The sequence below is a fragment of the Spea bombifrons genome, chromosome 11, assembly GCF_027358695.1.
Source record: "Spea bombifrons isolate aSpeBom1 chromosome 11, aSpeBom1.2.pri, whole genome shotgun sequence".
Lineage (NCBI taxonomy): Eukaryota > Metazoa > Chordata > Amphibia > Anura > Pelobatidae > Spea > Spea bombifrons.
Genome location: NC_071097.1, coordinates 17,022,510 through 17,042,941, shown reverse-complemented (window position 1 = coordinate 17,042,941; position 20,432 = coordinate 17,022,510). Strand labels below are relative to the sequence as shown.

Sequence of the window (20,432 nt, the reverse complement as noted above, 5' to 3'; positions counted from 1 at the left end):
TATTTAAAAAAAGGCTCCCCAAAATCACCAATCTGGGCAAGTGTTTTTTTTGTTTTTTTTTTGCTCTCAGATTTCATTCATTCAGTTGAGTTTAATGATTATAATTCATCATCCTTGAGCGAATTCATACACCCCTCCCATACTGCCTCCCAATCTCATTTTTTTCCTCCACCTCTCCCCAGTTGTAGAGACCCTACAATTTTAGTATTATTTTGTTATCTTCCGTGTTCTAACCAATCTACATGTCCAAAACAAAAAAAAAAAAAGAAGAATCCTCAAACCTATATATGTTTTTATAGATAGTATGGTCATGGTTGTCAGGAAAAAGGATCATCAATCAAATGTACATATTTATAGTAAGTAGGATCATGGTGGTTTAAAAGAACCAGTTTTGGGATCGCTCAACCATACGTTCCATATTTTCTCAAATTCCTCCAATCTCCCCATTACCAAATAATTCCTAATCAATGGTAGGTCGTTATTGATCAATTTAAACCATTGTATAATAGAAGGTGGATTTAGATTGATCCAATTTTTAACAATTGTCTTCCTAGCGTAAAAATATAATGTAGAGACTAAAGTAGAAACATATTTATCTAGATGACTATTCTTGTCAACCAAACCCAAAATGCACCATTTGGGATCAATAGTCAAAACTGAGTCAATACATGACCCTATAATTTTCAAGACCGTAAACCAAAATTTAGAGATTTTGGGACATTGCTATATCATATGGACCCAATTGCCTACTTTTCAAAAACAGCGCAGGCAGATATCACACAATCTTAACTTTGCTTTAAACAACTTACTTGGTGTCGTATGTGCTCTATGAATTATATAGAGTTGGGTTAATCTATGAGATTCAGAGACAGAATCTTTCTGCGTCAGACTCAAACACCCTAGCCCATTTTAAAAAAAAAAGATTCTTGGGAGAGCAATCGTAGAGTTTTGAAAAAAAAACATATATTGCGAAAGAATCATCATCTTTATCAAACTTCCAGATACATTGATAGGTAAATGTTTCAAAACAGATAGCTTTTGCACCGTTCTTTCCAGTATTGGTTGGACATTTAGTTTAAAGTATGATGTCACATTACTTGATATCACAACCCCAAATACTTAAAATCATCAGTCCAAGTTACAGTAACTAAGCTCTTTTCCCTAGCTCCCTTATTAAGTTGCATTATATTCGATTTAGATCAGGTTATCTTTAAACAGGATAAGGCCCCAAATTCTTCTACAATCTCTAAAAGATTCACCAATGAAGAACATGGATCCTCCAAAAATAATAAAAAATCATCAGCATAAAGAGCAACCTTCTCTACTTTTCAGCCCACTCTAAAACCATTTATCCTATCTGATATTCTAATATATTCAGCCAGCGGTTCAATAAATAGAGTAAATAATGCTGGGGAAAGAGGGCAACCTTGGCAAGTTCCTCTACCCAGATCAATCCAATTTGATACAACCTAGCCAGTATATACCCTAAGTTTGGGTTTCTTATATAGAATCTTGATCCAGTTAATAAAGCCTTGGCCAAAATTAAATTTTTCAAGGACTGCCCTTGGTTGCATGAAGAGAAACTACTACTCTAGCAGCATTAGCATATCTCGGGGTTTGTAACAAAGTAATTAATCTCCTCAGATTTGTGGCAGTTGATTTACAAGGCATAAAGCCTGTTTGATTATCATGTATAAATTTGTCTATAATTTTGTATAATCTTTGCCAGAATCTTTATATCTGCTCCCAATATCGGTCTATATGAATCACATAAAGCCAGGTCCTTTCCAGGTTTCAGAAGCACAATTAAATCAGCTTCATACATCGAATCTGGAAGAGAACCGGAATGTTTAGAAAATTCAAAAACTCAGATGCTTAGCCAATACAGATCTATGACATTTATACCAATCAACTGGAAAACCATCTGGGCTGGCAGCTTTTTGAGATTGTAAAGAATATATTGCTTCCATAATCTCTTTCAGAGTCAAGGGTGAGTCCTGGGTATTTCTATCAATATCATTAAGATATCTACATAACATTTGGCCCCAAAACTTTTTTATCCGAGAAGGTTGGGCAGCAAGTCTTGATCTATTTAGCTCGCTATAGTATTTCTCAAAGCAAGCATTACCGTATTTCCCCATGTATAAGACGCACCTTTTTTCAAAAAAATTGGGGTCTAAAAACTGGGTGCATCTTATGCAGTGGTTGTAGGTTGTAGTTACTACTTCCCAGTACCTCCCTGCAGTCACACTGAGTGGCCCTGCCCCTTTTTGACTCACTGGCGGTTGGCCCCACCCCTTTCCTTATAGCGTTGACACTGCTGAGCAACTCATCTAACAGTAAGTATAAAATTAATATTCGGGCTGGAGGTAGGGGTTAATTTAGGGGCAGTTATGGTTAATGGGGTGTTTAGGATTAATTTAGGGACAGTTGTGGTTAATGGGGTGTTTAGGGTTAATTTAGGGGCAGTTATGGTTAATTGGGTGTTTAGGGTTAATTTAGGGGCAGTTATGGTTGATGGGGTCTTTACGGTTAATTTAGGGGCAGTTTTAGTTAATGAGGTGTTTAGGGTTAATTTAGGGGCAGTTATGGCTAATAGGGTCTTTAAGTTTAATTTAGGGGCAGTTAATGGATGGGAGTGATGAGGATGATAAGTATGGATTTTATGATAATACATTTTTTTTCAAATGTCGGGCCCAAAAATTAAAAAAAAGGTGTGTCTTATACATGGGGAAATATGGTAATTGCTTTCGGGTTTGTAGTATAACTATCCTCAGTTATTCTTATAATTAAAGTTGGACTTGTATCCTCTCTGCACAGCAGAGCCAGCAATTTCCCAGCCTTATCGTATTCTGAAAACTCCCGTATTCTGAAAACTCCCTTGCCCTGATACTCAAGAAATTGAGTCAAAAGCTACCTGGTCCTTCATATAAAGTTTAAACATCCTTTCGGTTTGTAGCCATTATTCATAATTGGACTGAGTTGGACATAATATATACTTTTCTTTGGCTTTATTTACTTGATTTTCCCAGAGCCTTATCTCTTCCTTCTTCCCCCTTTTTATCCCAGAGATATTTTCTATATAAAAAAAAAAACACGCACCACCGCCTTCAGTATTTCCCAAAAAATGTTTGGGTTCACCTGCTGACTCTTATAGTCCCTCAAATCTTCAATCACTCTACTACAATCCTCTATAATAGTTGGTTGTAATATCCATTTATAATTCAATTTCCATTACATACTTCCTGCATTCCAACAGGCAACAGTGGACACTAATTCCAGTGCAATATGTGGTTCCCTTGCTTGGATTTATGTTTAAGTCAGGTACAACAGTGAGAGAGCCAGAGCGGCAACAGTGAGAGAGCCAGAGCTCTCTAGATCCCAGTTTCCGCCTTCCTTCTGCCTGTCTGACCAATATTATTGGTTCTGATGGCAGGATTGTGTAAATTGATGTGGTTTTCTGTTATAGCTAATTTGTATATTTGTCGTAACTCATCGTCAGGCTATTGAAAGGCTCTTGGAGGATGGTGGTGATTGTTTCCTCTATAAAGTGAGTTCCTGTTTTTACCTCAATATGAGACCCGTCTTGTTATTGGAGTAAGCCGCGGTGCTGCCCTTGTCAGGCACTATAGCACTATATTGCTATGCTTCTGTATACTACAGTGCCGCCGAGGTTCGCGAAGAGCTATGTTTCCTGCTGTCTTCGACGCTAGTCCTGCCTGATGGTTGAAGTTTTGTGTTCCCAGTGGCCATGGGGAGAAGGAAGGATCACAGGTCATTCCCTTCACATTGGTGGCAGCGGCGGGACGCCTCCTTCCAAAGGGAATGTCAAAACCACCACCGGGACTAACAGGCCTGCTGACAGCGACAACTGTGGCAGAAGAAATTAGCCGGTGTCAGGAACAGGTAGCGAAGAAGTTTCACAACAGACTGCAGGGAAGGTTGGCAATCTATAGAGCCACCCGATCTGAAGAAGCGGTCTGGAGTACGGTGAGAGAGATTCATAGGCAGCTCACCTGGGACTCGGATCTACGGAGCAATGCGATGCAGGGAGCTGATGATTATAAGTGGGAATCCCTGTTATGGGACTTTGAGAGGCGAGTTGAGGTCGTCCTGGCGATACAAGGAGGGACAATTTCAGAAGAAGTACGGCTGGAATGGAGAGCCCTGATTCGGCTAGAGCTGTGGGAAGATGCTGTGGAAAGCTGGTACAGCTGCAGAGGCAAGATCCTGCCCACCCCAGAACAGCGTTTCGTGGAGCTGGTTACGCTGCGGCTTTGCTTGATGAGATGGCAGCCCACCGAGGAAGAAGTAGCCGAACTGAAGCGGTTGGTGGTGATGGAACTCGAGCTCGGGGACCTATTGTGAAAGGGCCAGGTTAACTGGAGTTGCCCCAGACCTCCTGTTCCTGGGAACTCGAAGTTGGGTTCACTGAAGGCAATTTACACAGAGTATTCCGTTACGTAAAAATGTTTTACAGATCTTTATTGAAGATTCGTGTACAGTTTAGCCGGGTCATGGAGCACTTTTGTGTCCTGTTTCCGATACCATGTTATAATATTTTATAACATGTTTTAGGTTATAACCAGCCCCACAGACTGAATGTGGCTGCAGCTCCAGCCCTTCAAAGGTACAATCATGTATCCTGGCTGGAGCTCTTAATCGGCCAGCACAGCCCTGTTTGCCCAGATGGCGGCCTCACTACAGGAGGGAATAACACAGGCGGGGAAACCTATTGTATCCCTTAATCCCCTTACCTGATGCATAGCTTGTGTACTCCCCTAGCTGATGGGATTTGGGGTTGGGTACTGTGTACATTGAGAGCGTCTGTTAAAGGAATGTTAATAGAATTAAGGCTCTATATAAGTTCTATTTGTTTGTAATAAAAGTTGCCTGCCCATCTCCCCAATGGAACTTGTCCTCCCTCCCCAGCGGCAGATGGGAGAGTGGGGGAAGAAGTCCTCCCTCCCCAGCAGCAAGCCGAACCACAAGATCCCTTAGCCCCAGCTGAAGTGCTGGCAACAGGGCAGAGCACTGTGGGCCTCTCCCCAGCACCTGTGAAGGCTGCAGAGGTCCATTACCTCAGCGGCAGCATGAGCACCAGGGAGGGGATGAAGGTGACATCACTCCCTAGCAGCTGAGTGTGCACCAGGGAGATGGTGCAGCCGGCCCATCTCCTCAGGTCCTGGGAGATATCGTAGATGGCCTAACTCCCCAGCGGCAGCACGAGGGAGGGAATGCAGGCAGCATCACACCCCAGCAGCTAAGTGGACTCCAGGGAGAAGGGGCAGTTGGCACGCCTATCCTGTGGGAAGTATTGGCAACCGGAGAAAAGCAGGGCGGCCCCTCTCTACCAGCACTGGGACATGTATCCCATACAGGTGGATGGGACTGTGGTCGCCACCTGTGGTCCCCAGAAATGCTGGACAGCTGGGTCAGATCCTCAACCCTGAATTGAAGGGACCTCTGCCACCCTGTCGTCTCCCCAGCGGCTGAGAAGATTCCAGAGAAAAGGTGCAGTTCACACTTTTCTCCAGCAGCAGTTGTATTTTTCTGGAGAGGCAGAGGTCCGGTGTGGGAGTACTGCTCTTGGAAGGGCAGATTGTTTGGGACACCAGTATTGGGAGGGCATTGATAGGCCAAGTGAACTGACTGACTATGGAGTCAACCCCGTTTGGGGTCTCCTCCTGGGTCTGTCCCATTCGGAAGGGGGAGAAATGTGACAGAACCTTCCGTCACTGGGGCTTTTGGAGGGGACTGATTCCAATTTTTGAATTATTTGAAGTAAATGGTAAATTCGTATGAATCAGAACTGAAACACCCCTTGAGGAAGTGGAGAAAACTGGTGGCCCACCCAATATAGTTACATAGGCTGAAAAAAACATACGTCCATCAAGTTCAGCCTTTCCTATATCTGTTAATTTGTTGCTGTTGATCCAAAAGAAGGCAAAAAAAAACCCCCGGTTTCACTCTTTCCAATTTTGCACTAACCAGAGAAAAAATTCCTTCTTGACCCCAAAATTTAAGATTATATCCATGAATATTATGTTTTTCCAGGTATCCATCCAGTTGCAGTTTAAACGTCTGTACAGACTCCGATAAAACTACCTCTGCAGGCAGAGAATTCCACATCCTTATTGTCCTTACTGTAAAAAACCCTTTAAATACTTTAAAGTCAAGCTTTTCCTGCAAGTGTGTCTCTTCCAAAATAACAATTTGTGGGTCATAAGACATCAAATATTTAAATATCAGAGCTCTCTTTCGACTAGCATTTGTCCCCCTCACATTCCATTTTTCCTAATAACTTTCTCCTAAAAAATAGACTCTCTCTTCCTCTCTTCCCTCCACGCTCAAAAAGCAGTACTTATTTATATAAAAAAAAGGTTTTACAACCTTATAGAAGTCTATAATACTTGCAGTTTGGCACAACCAGAGACAGCATTGCCAGCCTTATTAATACAGGTTAAAACAAAAAAAAACAAACAGAGCTAGCCACCGAGTTAAGTGCATTCAGGATTCACAACCATCACCAGCAGCGATACCAGCATCAGCAGAAGCAGTGGCACAATCAATGCTGAGGACCGACATCCGGAGGTAGTGTCGGCATCAAGCACCAAACAGAGGCGGAGCTCCAGGGAACGAGGCATACGTGTGTCCTACGTCACGCACATCCCTTCTCTCCTGATCTGAGCAAGTATAGCAGTTAAAAGTTTAATTGAAGGCATAAATTCCTTATGCACCATGTTTGCCCCGACATGCATGGGACTTCAGTGATGTTACAACTTATTTTGATGCATAACACAATTAGAAAAAAAGTAGTCCACATTGTTAAAAAAAGGATTAAAGGTATACAGAAAGAAAGAAAAATATATTAGCAGACATTTATACTTTGCTTGCATTGTACATAGTAGTTGACTTGGAAGGTAGGTCAACTCAGAGGTCAGGGCTGGATTTTAAACTAGAAAGACTAGGACTGTGCCTATAAAGCCATCTGTAGAAGCCCTCTACCAATGCAAATATATTTGTACAGTTTAGAAGCAGTTGCTGGTAACGAATTAGTGGGGTCCCACCTTTACTCCTGATACAAACAGGCACTCATAATAATCTCAAGACATTTATAGCTGCAGAATTATTCAGATGCTTTTAAAAATGGGCAATGTTTTGACCTTGCTAGGTCTCTCCTGCCTTGGGTGTTCCATTCCCATATGTACTCCTCATTTCGACCATACCAGTTTTATGGCTAAAATTATTTGAAATGTAATACTCTCATCATCATTCACTCCCCTTGCTTTATGTCTACAGATTACCCTTCCTGTATGTTAAAATATATAGATTAAAATATTTAAAAACGTATTTATACATGTTCCGTCTTGCAGAAGCAACATCTGTTAATGTCTCATATATGCCATACATATAATGTGAAAGATTACTCATTTGTCCGAACTGTGTGAAAATTGTGCAAACCCCCCCCAAAAAACCCATGAAAATGAGACCTGAAAGCCACTGTAATATAGACCAACTCTTGTCTTTTCTAGCATAGCTCTGTTAATAACTCAATATGTACTGTGTCATATAGCATATTCCTGTGAGGACCCCCTTGAAGCAGTAATATGAACCCATTTGTATTCTTTTCCTATGTTGCATTTCCCTCTACATCCAACACATTTTTTGTGGTGGAAATTACATTGCATGCATCTTACACTAGGGAATAGTGTTTAGTGCAGATAAGTTCAGTAACAGAGATCCATCAATGGGGCTCACACATCTTAAGGATTCTCAAGGTAGGCATACAAATTAGTATTTAAGTCATCTTTTTTCCCCTCTCCCCATGACTCCCTGTATATCATAACATGCTGAAAATATATCAGATGTCCCAAGGATGTACAAACCCTTAATCTTTGCAATGATAATATTTTTCCACCAACAAATGTAAATACATATGGTAAATTGACATTATGAGTGGCTTTGGCTAATAAGGAGCCTTAAACAAAGTCAAAATATTTAGGGTATTCAGAAGGTGATGTGGTTTTGGAATATTATTTTGTGTGAGTTAAACAGTGAATTTGTTTACTCCTGGACTCAAACAACCCAAACTACCTCCAGTAGTTGGTTTAAATTGTCTTGGGAAATAGTGAAATCTTCATTGTGAAGTGAGCTTAGTGGATTGTTTGTTTTTGCCTTGTAGGCGAAAAAGCCTTCATCATTCAATGTCTCGGGATAATTCAGAGGTCAACCAGCTGCGGGAATTGGTTTCCAGATTCTCTAGCACGTCCCCGTTTCGCTATTTAGATGTTATTACAACTCTAGGAACAGGAGGATTTGGACGTGTTGAACTGGTAAGACTGGCAGTTATTATTGGAGGGGGATTCGGGATATTGTAGTTTTATTTCCCTTTAACAAATTATGTGAAATAACTGGGATAATCTCAGTCAAATCAAGACACATATCCAACATAACTACTAATAAAACAAGGGAAGATTCTGCAATATAGCATAATACTCTAGCTATAAGGCCAGTATCAAAAATGTGATTTATGGATTTATTTTGTTCTCTTTTCAAGTATGAAGCCATACAGTATTGCTTCAGACTTGATAAAGGCAAGATATAGCTAAGGAAATCTGCTGAATTGGCGTCCAATCAAAAATGGACGTAGAGCCCCCATAGCCGGCTAGTCCATGAAAGTCTGGTTAGGGCAGACCAGACTAAGTTTTTCTGGTCACCCTGTGCCCCCAATGAGCACAGGGTCACTTAGACATAAGAGGAGACTGGGCAGGCATGCAAAGAGTCTCCCCATGAATCCATTGTGGCCCCCCTCTCAAACTGAAGCCTGCCCCCATGTGTCCTCTGCCTCAGGGGGTTACCATATGTCAAAATCTTATCTTGGGTCAATGGTTTTAGCTATACAACATGCTTACCTTGTTTTTTCTGTTGTCTTCAGTATTAACATAAAAATGGCATCTATCATTGTATATTGCAATGTGAATATAAGCTACCACCTTTCATCAATATAATGTAAGCTGCCACCTTTCTTCAATATAATATATTTAAAAAAATGTTGCTTCTTTCCAAAATATTTGAGAAAATAGTTTTGTAGAGGAGATGTATAGTTGAAAATAATCCCTTGCAACAGACGCTCTAATGCAATTTAGAAAGAGTGGGATTCCAAAGCAATCTTTGCTCCAGGAACATTGGAAATTAAGGGCTCTTTTCCATTTTATTTAGGTGAAACTGAAAGATGAAGACATGACTTTTGCACTAAAGTGTATTAAGAAGAAACATATTGTAGACACTCATCAACAGGAACATGTATATTGGGAAAAGAACATTTTACAGCAGATTAACTGTCCATTCATCATCAGGTAAGTAATCCCAGGCAATCATTCCATGGCCAGTCCCACTATTTCATTCCACGTAGATTCAAAAACTCAAATAATGACTTTACTGAATATCAGAAAAAAGATTACCAGGTGCTAAAACCCTACTAGCTGATAATAACAGTCCTATCTGATAAAGCATAACATTTTAAGATACAACTAAAGTAGAGATCAATATATCACATGAAAGGGGCAATTTGTTTCTCGTAACCTCCATCTGGACAAGGCATAATTGTATCTCTAGTCCTTCATAGCTGCAGCTACAGACCCTATAACCTCAGGTACAGACTCTTGTCCAACAGTCCTGTGTAACTGTTCACCATCTGCAACCTGCCTCGGTATATCTTATTCCCTACATTCCTCTAAATAATCAAGAGGGGAGAATAAAAAAAAGAGGGATGAATGAAAAAAGCTATCATCAAAGGATTTAGTCGAGAGATTCACAAACAACCATTTTTCATTAGTCACTCTAGTAATGCCATTAGCACACATATACTCTTTTTCATTCATTTTCACACTATTCACCCCAGCAATACGTCCATGCATATTCCATACATCAATTGTTTGAGCTATGTTAACACCCAACAATCATTCCATTGCCATGAATCATCCTAAAATTAATTGCTACCCACTAAACAGGGATGTATTCTGGCTTGGACCAAGTAGGGCAGCAGGTCCAGGGTGCATATTATGGTGCTCTTGACCCTTGCACTGCCCATACCCAGGAGGTTCCCAATTTCCCAAACCCGAAATAAAGCTCAGACACAAGCAAGATTGGATTAAGAAAAGGCCGAGACATTTATTTAGCACATGTCTCGACATAACTTTATTTAACATTTTGTAAATTATTTAAAACCACTTTAATAATAAATAATAAATTAATATTATTAAATTAATTATTAAATTAATTATTATTATTAATATACAGTCTTCTGTACATCTGTGTACAAACAATCAACTGAGGGTTCCCATCCTAAACGCAGATAATGGCACACTACCCCTTTCCGCCGGATACCAGCAATCGTCCATAGATTGGAGGGAGCTCTACCTTAAGTTTCCGCTTAATCCTGCACAGCGAGAGCATTAACTCTAACCTCTAACCAACAATCAACTCGCCACTCCCATTATCCTTCAAACATCTCCAGGGAACTCCTCTGCCATCAGCAAAGATAATGTACCCTGCAAAAGAAGCAGAAAAAAACACAGGGAAAGGGGGAAAGAAAACACCAGCCAGCTGGAAATACAAAGCCCAAAAAACAAAAGGGGAGGGTGGGCATGAAACTGCTCCTGTGGTGTTCAGTAATTGCCCCCTGCACATGTGCTTAGAGGGGCTTTATAGCCTCCGCTACAGTCACGTTCCTTGTGACTTCCTTCCTTGTGCTGACCCTTGCTGGGTTAACCCTTTCCTGCCCTAATACCATGTGCACCATCCTGTAGTGCTGGCAGGGTCATGTTCCCCTTACGCCAATGACTCCAGGGTATCTTTAGTGAGGATTGCAGCTGCAGGGTCTGCCCTGGGTCAGGCATAGGGCAGCCCCAGAGGTAAATACATCTCTGCCCCTAATACTTAGGTTTTCCTGTTGCCACCACAGTCACTGCATGTCTGTGCTAATCACACAAATGCGTATGTAAGCTTCGTGAACACATTTACCACATCTCCCACATTCACACCATGCACGTGTTAAGGCATTTGCCACCACCTCACACCTCCCCATAATCACTCCATAAACATGCATGTGCATTCTCCACAGCCCCCCACACAAACGTTTCACTCTTGCCATATCTCCGCATGGTCATTCATGTACATTTTTACATGATAACCCCACAACAGTTCTTCACACAATCACTCAATATACATTCTTAAAAGACTGTCTCAGAAATTCCACTCACAATCTAGGTGGCACTTATTGGACACCCTTAACTCCACATGCAATTATCAAATAGGTCACAATCACTTCATTCCCCACCTTCGAGTACCCTTTGATATTAGGAGTTATAGTTAGAGCTCAATTTAACAGTTTCCTGGGCAAATACTACAACCCTTCCTTAAAATTTCTAGAAATCACTATTGCTAAATACTATGAAAAGAAGAACCGCCTGTATAGATTTTTTTGCTTCACTTTTCCAACTGTTATGTATGTAGTGTAATTTTCGTGTAGACAATAAGCCTGTCAGACTGCATTGTAACAAACTACCAGACATATGTCATTTTCCCAGACACAAGTGTTGGGAAAGAATTCATGGCAGAGTAATTCATTTTCAGCCTGTGCAGATGCTTGTACAATAGACATCCTTAATAATTATGAGACTGTACAGTAAATACACAAGCCTGCTTATGCATACGCTAGGCTCAGTGGGATATGAATGACTTTAAAACAGGACTTTGCCGTTTACTTTTGCTGAATCTTGGCAGCTTAATGCGGGTGGCAGATGTTAAGGGTTTTTTTTGTGCTTCTGTTTTAGGCTCTACAGAACTTTCAGGGATGCCAAGTATGTTTACATGCTGCTGGAGGTATGTCTTGGGGGAGAGCTCTGGACTATTCTCAGAGACACGTGAGTTATTAAAAAATACTTTATCTACTGTTTCTTAACAATGCTAGCTTGGTAGTCTAAATAAAAGAGTATACACAGCTGATGTGTGAGTGCTTCTTATAAAGAAATCAGTGTACATTTCTGGTATCCTTTAGTTTTCTTAGACTGACATTATGGGAACTCATATACAATAGTTAATTGACGATTTACAACATTCAAGGGATCTTGGTGTTGTGAGAGGGAGTCCAGGAAGCAGAGGGGTACATAGCAGTAGGTATCTACTACAGAAACAAAGATTAATATAAGCTATACCTGTAGGATCCATGTTTAGTGCTGGTGGTACAGGTATGTAGGCGGATCCAGGTGACAACCAAGTATGGTAAACAGGAGCGAAGGACAGGCATACAGGCAAACACAAAACAAGAAAAGTACCGGCTAGCTCTAGTATCTGACACTACTGCAAATATCTGAAGATTTTGTTTATCATATGGCTGTAAGCAATGTTCCCTCTAATTCTTCTTGGGTGGTGTGCGCAGAAAATTCCCAGAGCCAAAATTTTGTGCGCACAATATGCTTCTACAGTCCATATAAAGCGAAGTTGGTGGAGATGAAAAAAATTCACATTGCAAGGGGGGTGGAGCTATATATTTTCTGTCGTTAGGCAACCATTGACAGGGGTACAGCATAACACCTATCACTATATACTGAGGCAGACTGACGGTGTTGCAGCATAACTGCTATCATTATATACTGAGGCAAATATTGACAGTGGTGCAGCATAACTGTTATTATTTACTGAGGCACTCATTGACGGTGCAGCATAACTGCTATCACTATATACTGAGGCAAACATTGACGGTGGTACAGCATAACACCTATCACTATATACTGAGACACAGCACAACACCTATCACAATACATTGAGCCAGACATTGCCAATAATGTAGCATAACCCCTATCACTATATACTAAGCCAAACATTGATGTGGTGTAGACCTACCGCTTCAGTGCCTGGCTTAGTATAAAGGGATGCACCGAAATGAAAATTCTGGACTGAAAATTCAACATTCACTTGACCGAAACTGAAAATGACCCCCCCTTTAAAAAAAACAACCCACTTTATTAAAAATAACACACCATAATTGGACAAAAAACAACAACATTATATATATATATATATATATATATATATATATATATATATATATATATATACACATATAATTGCTAACAGCAATCACACTCCTATCATGCCCAGGCAGCCAGTACATGCTGGAACCTGGGCATCATATTAATGTGATTACGGCCTCCCTATGCCATGCTACCCCCCCACACTTACACATCCATGCTATCACACACACACTCATTCACAAACATACAGCATAACACCCATCACTCTCACACACTTACTAATCCACTCTCACTTAATGTTTTCCTACCTTTCCTCTGTTAGTTACTTTTCCTCCTCCTCTTCATTCTTCCTCTTGCCTCTTCTTCTTCTGTGTCCTGTCCTTCCAGTGTAGTAAAGACAGTGGGCGTGGCTTCAATGCTGTGCGCCGGGATCTGACATCAAATCCCGACGCACAGCATCAGTTCCCGGGCGCGTCGCAAGGAAGCAGGATCGGAGGTCTGCATTAACAGACCTCCCGCTCCCTTGATTGATTTTAAGCCGGTTGGGGAGAGATTTTTGATCTCCCCAACCGAGCTTGCTCCTCCAGCAGCGGACATTACTGTCCGTCTCTGGAGGAGTGCCTGCGCCACCCTGGACGGACTGCCCGCCGCCCCAGCTCCCCGTGCGCACAATTATAGGACGTGTGCGCTCCCTCGAAAAGTTATGTGCGCTTGCACGAGCGCACAGCTTAGAGGGAACACTGGCTGTAAGATGTAAGCATGATGCCAATTCAAATTAGGCAAGTTCTAAAACCTACCCTTAACTAAACAACAGAACACCAAAACCTTAACAGGCGAAACAGACCAAGGTCCTTGCCAGTAGCAGGTAGGAAACAGAGGAGCAGGGTGGGGCAGGTTAAATACAAGCAACAGAGAGACAAAATCAGGTACGGACATAGAGGCAACGGAATGAACACCACAGAGGCATCACGCCAGACATGGAGCCCGACAGCCAATGAAAGCCAACAGTAACCAGCAAAGATCACATATTCTTCTGCGCACACACTGCAATAATGCATTACAAGCGATGTAGACCAGTGACTTGGTGGAGGCAGCCATTATATGATTTATTTGTAATGAGGGTGTCAATATATCTAGTGCTTAATGTAAAAATTCACATTAATGTCTAAAATGAAAACAAAATAGTTAGAATTTGCCTACAACAAAACCACATACATGTTCCATTTTGTGGTGTCAGTAGAAGTGTGCAGTGACCGACTAGAATGACCATAAAAATAAATGATAACATGATTGGAACTCCACAGGCTCCAATAATTTCTTAGACCATATAAGCTAATTGAAAAAAAAGTGAAGTCTTCTAGTTTTTAAGCATTATGGTTAGTCTTAGTGACTGCAAAATTACCTTAAACTTTAACAATAAGGAGCAGGAGTTAATGCGCTGAGTGTACACGATGACACATTACCTGTTCAGCTGACTGGCTCCAGATGGTAGATAATGCCATTACAGCAGATGCATACAATATGATTTATATGATTATATTATACATCCATGCATTGATGCAGATAATTTTCTGGAAAAACTACACTTTCATTGCAAAAAAGGAAGAAAGGCAATAATGATGGTTTGTGATTCAATAATTGCTAGCTTTAATTAGGTGCTCCCTCATAACCTCAGTATTGGAAGATACTAATGCCGGTATATCGCAGATCACATTAAAAACCAATCATTTTGTTTAATTTGGCAAATTCACTCAAGTATTTTGAGGTGGCTTGGCAATTAATCCTGTCTTTGACTATGTTTCTGATTACATATTGTCTGACTATAAAAGCCTTTAGAGAGGCAAGGGCCCCATCCCATGACCTTAGCCTTCCCCCATCACTGTCCTATGGAGACAATTAGGACACTAGAAAAAGAACAGGATTACATACACATGCTACTGTACAACCAGTAGCCATTTTATTATTCATCACCATTGGGCACAAAGGACTTACTTTTTTCAGCCTTTATCCATATTGGATGTTCTCTTTTCTTGGACAGAAAGAGAGGATTGATGGCTTTCAGGCTTAGATACCTGAAACGTTTAAATTTTAAAGTCCTAAGGACTTAATAACATCGAGCATTTAAGTAGATGTCCATTGTTATGCGAGTATTAGTATGCAGAAGCATACAACCTCAGGCAAGTGTAGCCAGTAACCCACAGACTGACCACTCAACTTCTTAATGAATAACTATGAACAATAAGCTGTTTAGGGGGCCTTACTTCCATGTATCAACCAAAGGGAGGGGTATCAGGACAGTTTGCAGAAGAGTTGTGGTTTCAACTTGTTGACATTATTGTTTTGAATAATTTACAGTATCGATATATTGTTTGGTGCATATTTAAGAAAACACAAACCCTTGTTCCAGATTACATTTACAGTTTGTCTTGGGTATAAGCATCCATTGATCTAGAATGTAGACCTCACATTTTATTAGTTAAAAATAGGTATTCATTATCTGTAAACTAGCATAGTTGCCCAACGGTCAGCACAGTATTAAAAGAGGGACTCATGTGCATGCAGTGTGGGTATGGTGTGACACGATGATTCCATGCAATGTGGGTGGTACATAACAGTGTAAAACAAAATGTTGGAAATTATGGAACAGTACTGATTAGCAGAAATTCAAACCAGCAAGGTTTTGATCTTAGGTCTTTAAGAGATTAAGATGTATTTTCTGTGTTATACCCAAGGGGCTCCTTCGAGGAAGGCACTGCTAGATTCTGCATTGGCTGTGTTCTCGAGGCCTTTGATTACCTGCACAATCGAGGAATTGTCTACAGAGACCTCAAACCTGAAAACCTTCTTCTGGATTCTGAAGGATATATAAAGATGGTTGGTTTTTGAAATGTCTTACATTAAAAAAAAGGTTATTGCAGGAGACAATAATCCTAATTATATATTCCAAAACCTGTATTCTCCATAGAGAACAAGCGTAATATCTCCATTATTAAGAATGTGTTTCGAGACACCTAAGGTTATGTTTACTTAGCAACGCTTTTAAGACAATTTGCGGGAATATTGCTTCTGCATCTTTGAAGCTATTTAAATAGTTGATAAGCCCTAGTCTGAAAGGTTGTTTATCTTGCGTGGAAGAATTTTCTGAAAAATGCATAATTACAAAATGTTGGGTTATGTTACAAATTTTTTTATAGCAACAAAAACAAAGATATTTTGATAAAAAATACAAATTTTAATCTAATGTAAAACGCACAGAGATGGTGTTATACATGAAAAAGTTTTTTGGTTTAAATTTGTAAAAATTGAACATACACATTGAGAGGGGAAGTTTTACTCACTGAGAGGGTATTAAATGCCTTCAAGCAGAAAGGATAGAAGTTAAAGCAGTGAGGGAATTAAAACATACATGGCTTGCCATAAAGCTGACCTTAATACAAGTCAAGAAGAATGAGCCAGGTTTTTTTTTCTTTTTTTTTTACAGAAGGATGAAGTTGTCATACTAGGTGTTACAAATGGTTTTTATCTGCTGTCAAATTATTTGTAAGCGGAGCCTTTTCCATCAGTTTTACATTGGTAGAAATTCTTTGTGTGTATTAGAGACCTAATCTGCTCTGCCTTGCCAACATTATTTCCTACTGAAATAAGTAATTTTTTGTAGGTGGACTTTGGGTTTGCAAAAAAGATTGGGGCAGGAAAGAAAACTTGGACGTTCTGTGGAACCCCTGAATATGTGGCCCCTGAAATTATCATGAACAGAGGGCATGACTTTGGGGCAGATTACTGGTCTCTTGGAATACTCATCTACGAGCTACTGACAGGAAGGTGAGCTTCCTTATTTATGTCACACACAATTATTTGTCAGGCAATGGTATATTCTGACCGCTACCCTAAGCCTGACCCAGGGTGGTGCATCAGCCATCCCGAGACACTTACCTCCACAGCAACTATTCTCTATGCTGAGCTCCTTGTCGTATTTCCTCAACGCCAAGTAAGATTGGTATGGAAGCTCGCACAGACCTTCGTAATGTAACTGGGTCAGTATCTCTGATACTTACATATTCATTTTTAGTCATGACTAACTATTAACAGAACATTAAATTTGGTGTAAAGGCAGACATAATTTAAAAAAATATATATTTTTTTTAAACTGCAACGTTGGTTTCCTCATTTGCTGTAGAAATGTTAAATATTAGGTAAAATTAAAGAGCTAATATGTTTCATTAAATAATCAGATGTTGGTACACACAGATTACCTATAAATCTATTTCCTTAGCCCTCCATTTTCCGGAACAGATCCCATCAAAATTTATAACATGGTGTTGAAAGGAATTGAGAAGGTAGACTTCCCACATCGCGTCGGACGGCGGTCTGAGGACCTAATCCGTAGGCTGTGCAGGTAATTGTGGCTAAATTGCATGTTCTGAGTCTGGAAAGATAGCATACTCAGGGGAAATGTAAGAAGAGCTTCTTCGCTGAAAGGTTAATGGTTCTTTCAAAGACTATCCCTGAGGAAGTGGTAAGGACAAATCCAGCCAAGAGATATAAATGCGTCACAAAGACAATGTTCGCTGGGCTGCTTCTCAAAAATATAAAAACTTGATGCTGTGGTTGAGAAGACAAAAATAGAAATTACATTGTAAAAAATAAACCGCTATCGTTATAATTAAAGCCAATTAGCTCAGCTCTCCAACACTTACATTACACTACAAAATACAAACGTAGCTACCACCACCAGAGGGGAATATTAAGGCCCCGCTTGGGAGTGTGAAAAGCTATCTTCCTTTTGCTACGAGACTGGAAAGACTACCTGATTAGATCCATCAGACCTATAGTAATAAAGTTGGTCAATGTACACTCTGATGTCAGTGGGTTCTAAAGCAGATTATCTTCCATTTTGAGATACCTTAACAGTCTTTTATGGGACCTATTCCAGTCTATAGAGGATAGCTTTCAAACAATGGTGGCCCCTGGTACACAAATACATATTTACGCAACCAGAGCCTTCAAGAGTTATTTTGTTTTAACATCCCCCATTTCACCTGAGTATATATCGGGAATATAACCCCCGGGTTTATTACCACCCAGCACCCCCCTGGCTAAAAGGGGGTCCTGAGGACACCATTTTTAATCAACTTTTAAATGTTGAGGGGGGGGTAAATTGTGTATTTTTCATGCAAGCATGTGTAACATCCAATTGAAAATTTATTTGAATGCCCCTACAAACACTCAAAGTACTCAAACATGCAAAGGAACAAAATAAGGTAGATCTTTTAATTCAGCTTTTTACTTGATAGCTAAAAAAAAATGTTTAAAGCAAAACTCACAATATTATAAATATGATTACATTTTAGGGAGTGAGTGCTTTTTTCAATTGAGTTGTGCTTCAAAAAGCTGAACATATCACAGTTAATGGTTTCTGTGCACGGTTACTGGATTCTTCACAAACACTGGCAGCTGGTGCCGATTGAACCATGTCAGTAGCCATAAACTAGGGAAATGAGCAAAAATATTTATAAAACGCGTGCAGGATCCAAAACAGTATCCTTATACCAACTGTCTATTGATGTGCATATGTGGATATGTATACAAATCATACTACAGCCACAACTCCCATCATCCTCATTCAAATACAACAGCAAATGGAGAGCAATACTTGTATGCTTCCTGTATTTAATGAAATTGAAACACACTGTTGTCCTTATCTCTGAATAAGCCTAACAAAAGCGCTATGGGAAACACAAAAGCAAAACATATTTATAAAGCATTCTACCTTAATGCATTTCAAGCTTCACATCACTTTTAATGCATGTTGCCATCCTATTGTTGGTAACGCAATTATTTACTCTGTGTACCTTGATTCTTTGAAACAAAACCTTTTTATTTTAATAAAAACTTTTCAGTGACCTTAAAGGAACACTAAACCATGATTTTTCTTTGTTGAAAGCATGGACATTCAAACCACCATTTCTCCGTCTGTACTGTATGCGTTGTTTAAGAGGGATGCATTACCTGCCCCTGATAACTCCACTAAAGAACAATTCATATTAAAGTAAAGATTGGTTAATTGCAAAGTCCTTCCCTTCCCTTGGCAATATAGTGAAGGTGTCTGCCAGTGTATGCAGATGAAATTCCAAACCTTCCGATAAAAATAACATTTTTATTCCAAAATAAACATTCCTATTAACATTTCCAGTTTTAACTTTTTCATTGTTTTCTTTACCCAGTCAAAAGTCCTTGGAAACCTTGCGATAACTTTTAATGTGGCATTCATTAGTATTGTAACAGTAGTTGAATTTAAATCACAATTTTTAGCATCTATTTTAGGCTATCATTAAATCGGTTCATTGTACAATTAATATTCCTAAACAGTACTTAAGGAGAGGTTGGCTTCAGACACAGCGTAGCAAATATGAGTCACTGCAGAATATGTAATAAGTAATCAATGCACAAAGATGAAATTATTTTTCATGGGAATTAAAACTTATACTGAAAAAAAATGGCAGTATGAGTCACCAGCCCATCTCCACTCAAATAAGTCTTTATATTACCGGTATTCTGTACACACATTTAAACAAAGGACTTGGGATTTGCTAATTACAGCAAAATTGGCCTTGGGAATGTATCCATTAATATGAAGATATTACTAGACATGTAAACAGCAGTTAGCAAGGCATCACAAGAGATTGTTAATTAATGAAACAATAAAGAACCACTAAGAACCTGTACTAAAAGAATCAGTCATAATCTTCAAAGTGTGTTACGAGTGTCATTCACAGCATACAAAAAGACAGAGGAATACAACTTGAATGCATTTGAGGTGCTCTGGGTTGTTTTTTTATTGCACTTGAAGGAAATACAACACACATGCTTTCAAGAGGTTGCTATGCCTTGAGTTGCAGGTATGGTGTTACTGTAGATAGCAAAAACTCAAGACCATTCTGCACAGCTTGGACAAGTCAATCTTATTGACTAGTTCGAAAAAAGGTTAATTGACTAATGTGGAAGTTGTTTGACTGAACATAGTAACTGTTAATGAATACACTTTTGGAGTTACCAAAGCTCCTCTGTGTCCTGAAGTACCTCTTAAAGAGTGACTATTCATACAGGTTTGAAAAACAGAGATCAGATGTACTGTTGAGAAACTATGGCCAATGTCACAGTCTTGGTTGCTTGAACACCATTCCTTGAGTGTACTCGATGACCTCAATCTCGAGGACTTCAATTACTGACAGCGTGAAATTCTTCACAACAATATCAATTCAAAATCTATGTAGAATGGGATACATAAATGTAAACTTTTAATTTTACGAGGCCACATCACTCATTCAAATTACTCTTTCCCTTTATGATAGCAAGCCTAACTCCATTCTGCCCTTTAGGCAATTTACCTGCTGA

At 39.7% G+C, this 20,432-nt stretch overlaps 1 protein-coding gene across 1 annotated transcript in view; it reads left to right on the top strand.

Annotated features, from left to right (window-relative positions):
- Window positions 1-20,432, top strand: part of LOC128468609 (cGMP-dependent protein kinase 2-like) — a 65,955-nt gene that overhangs the window by 39,793 nt on the left and 5,730 nt on the right. The window contains exons 11-16 of the mRNA XM_053450360.1: window positions 8,186-8,336; window positions 9,223-9,359; window positions 11,838-11,927; window positions 15,770-15,911; window positions 16,696-16,859; window positions 17,311-17,433. Of these exons, the coding sequence (XP_053306335.1) occupies window positions 8,186-8,336; window positions 9,223-9,359; window positions 11,838-11,927; window positions 15,770-15,911; window positions 16,696-16,859; window positions 17,311-17,433 (807 nt within the window). The remainder of the gene's footprint in view (window positions 1-8,185; window positions 8,337-9,222; window positions 9,360-11,837; window positions 11,928-15,769; window positions 15,912-16,695; window positions 16,860-17,310; window positions 17,434-20,432) is intronic.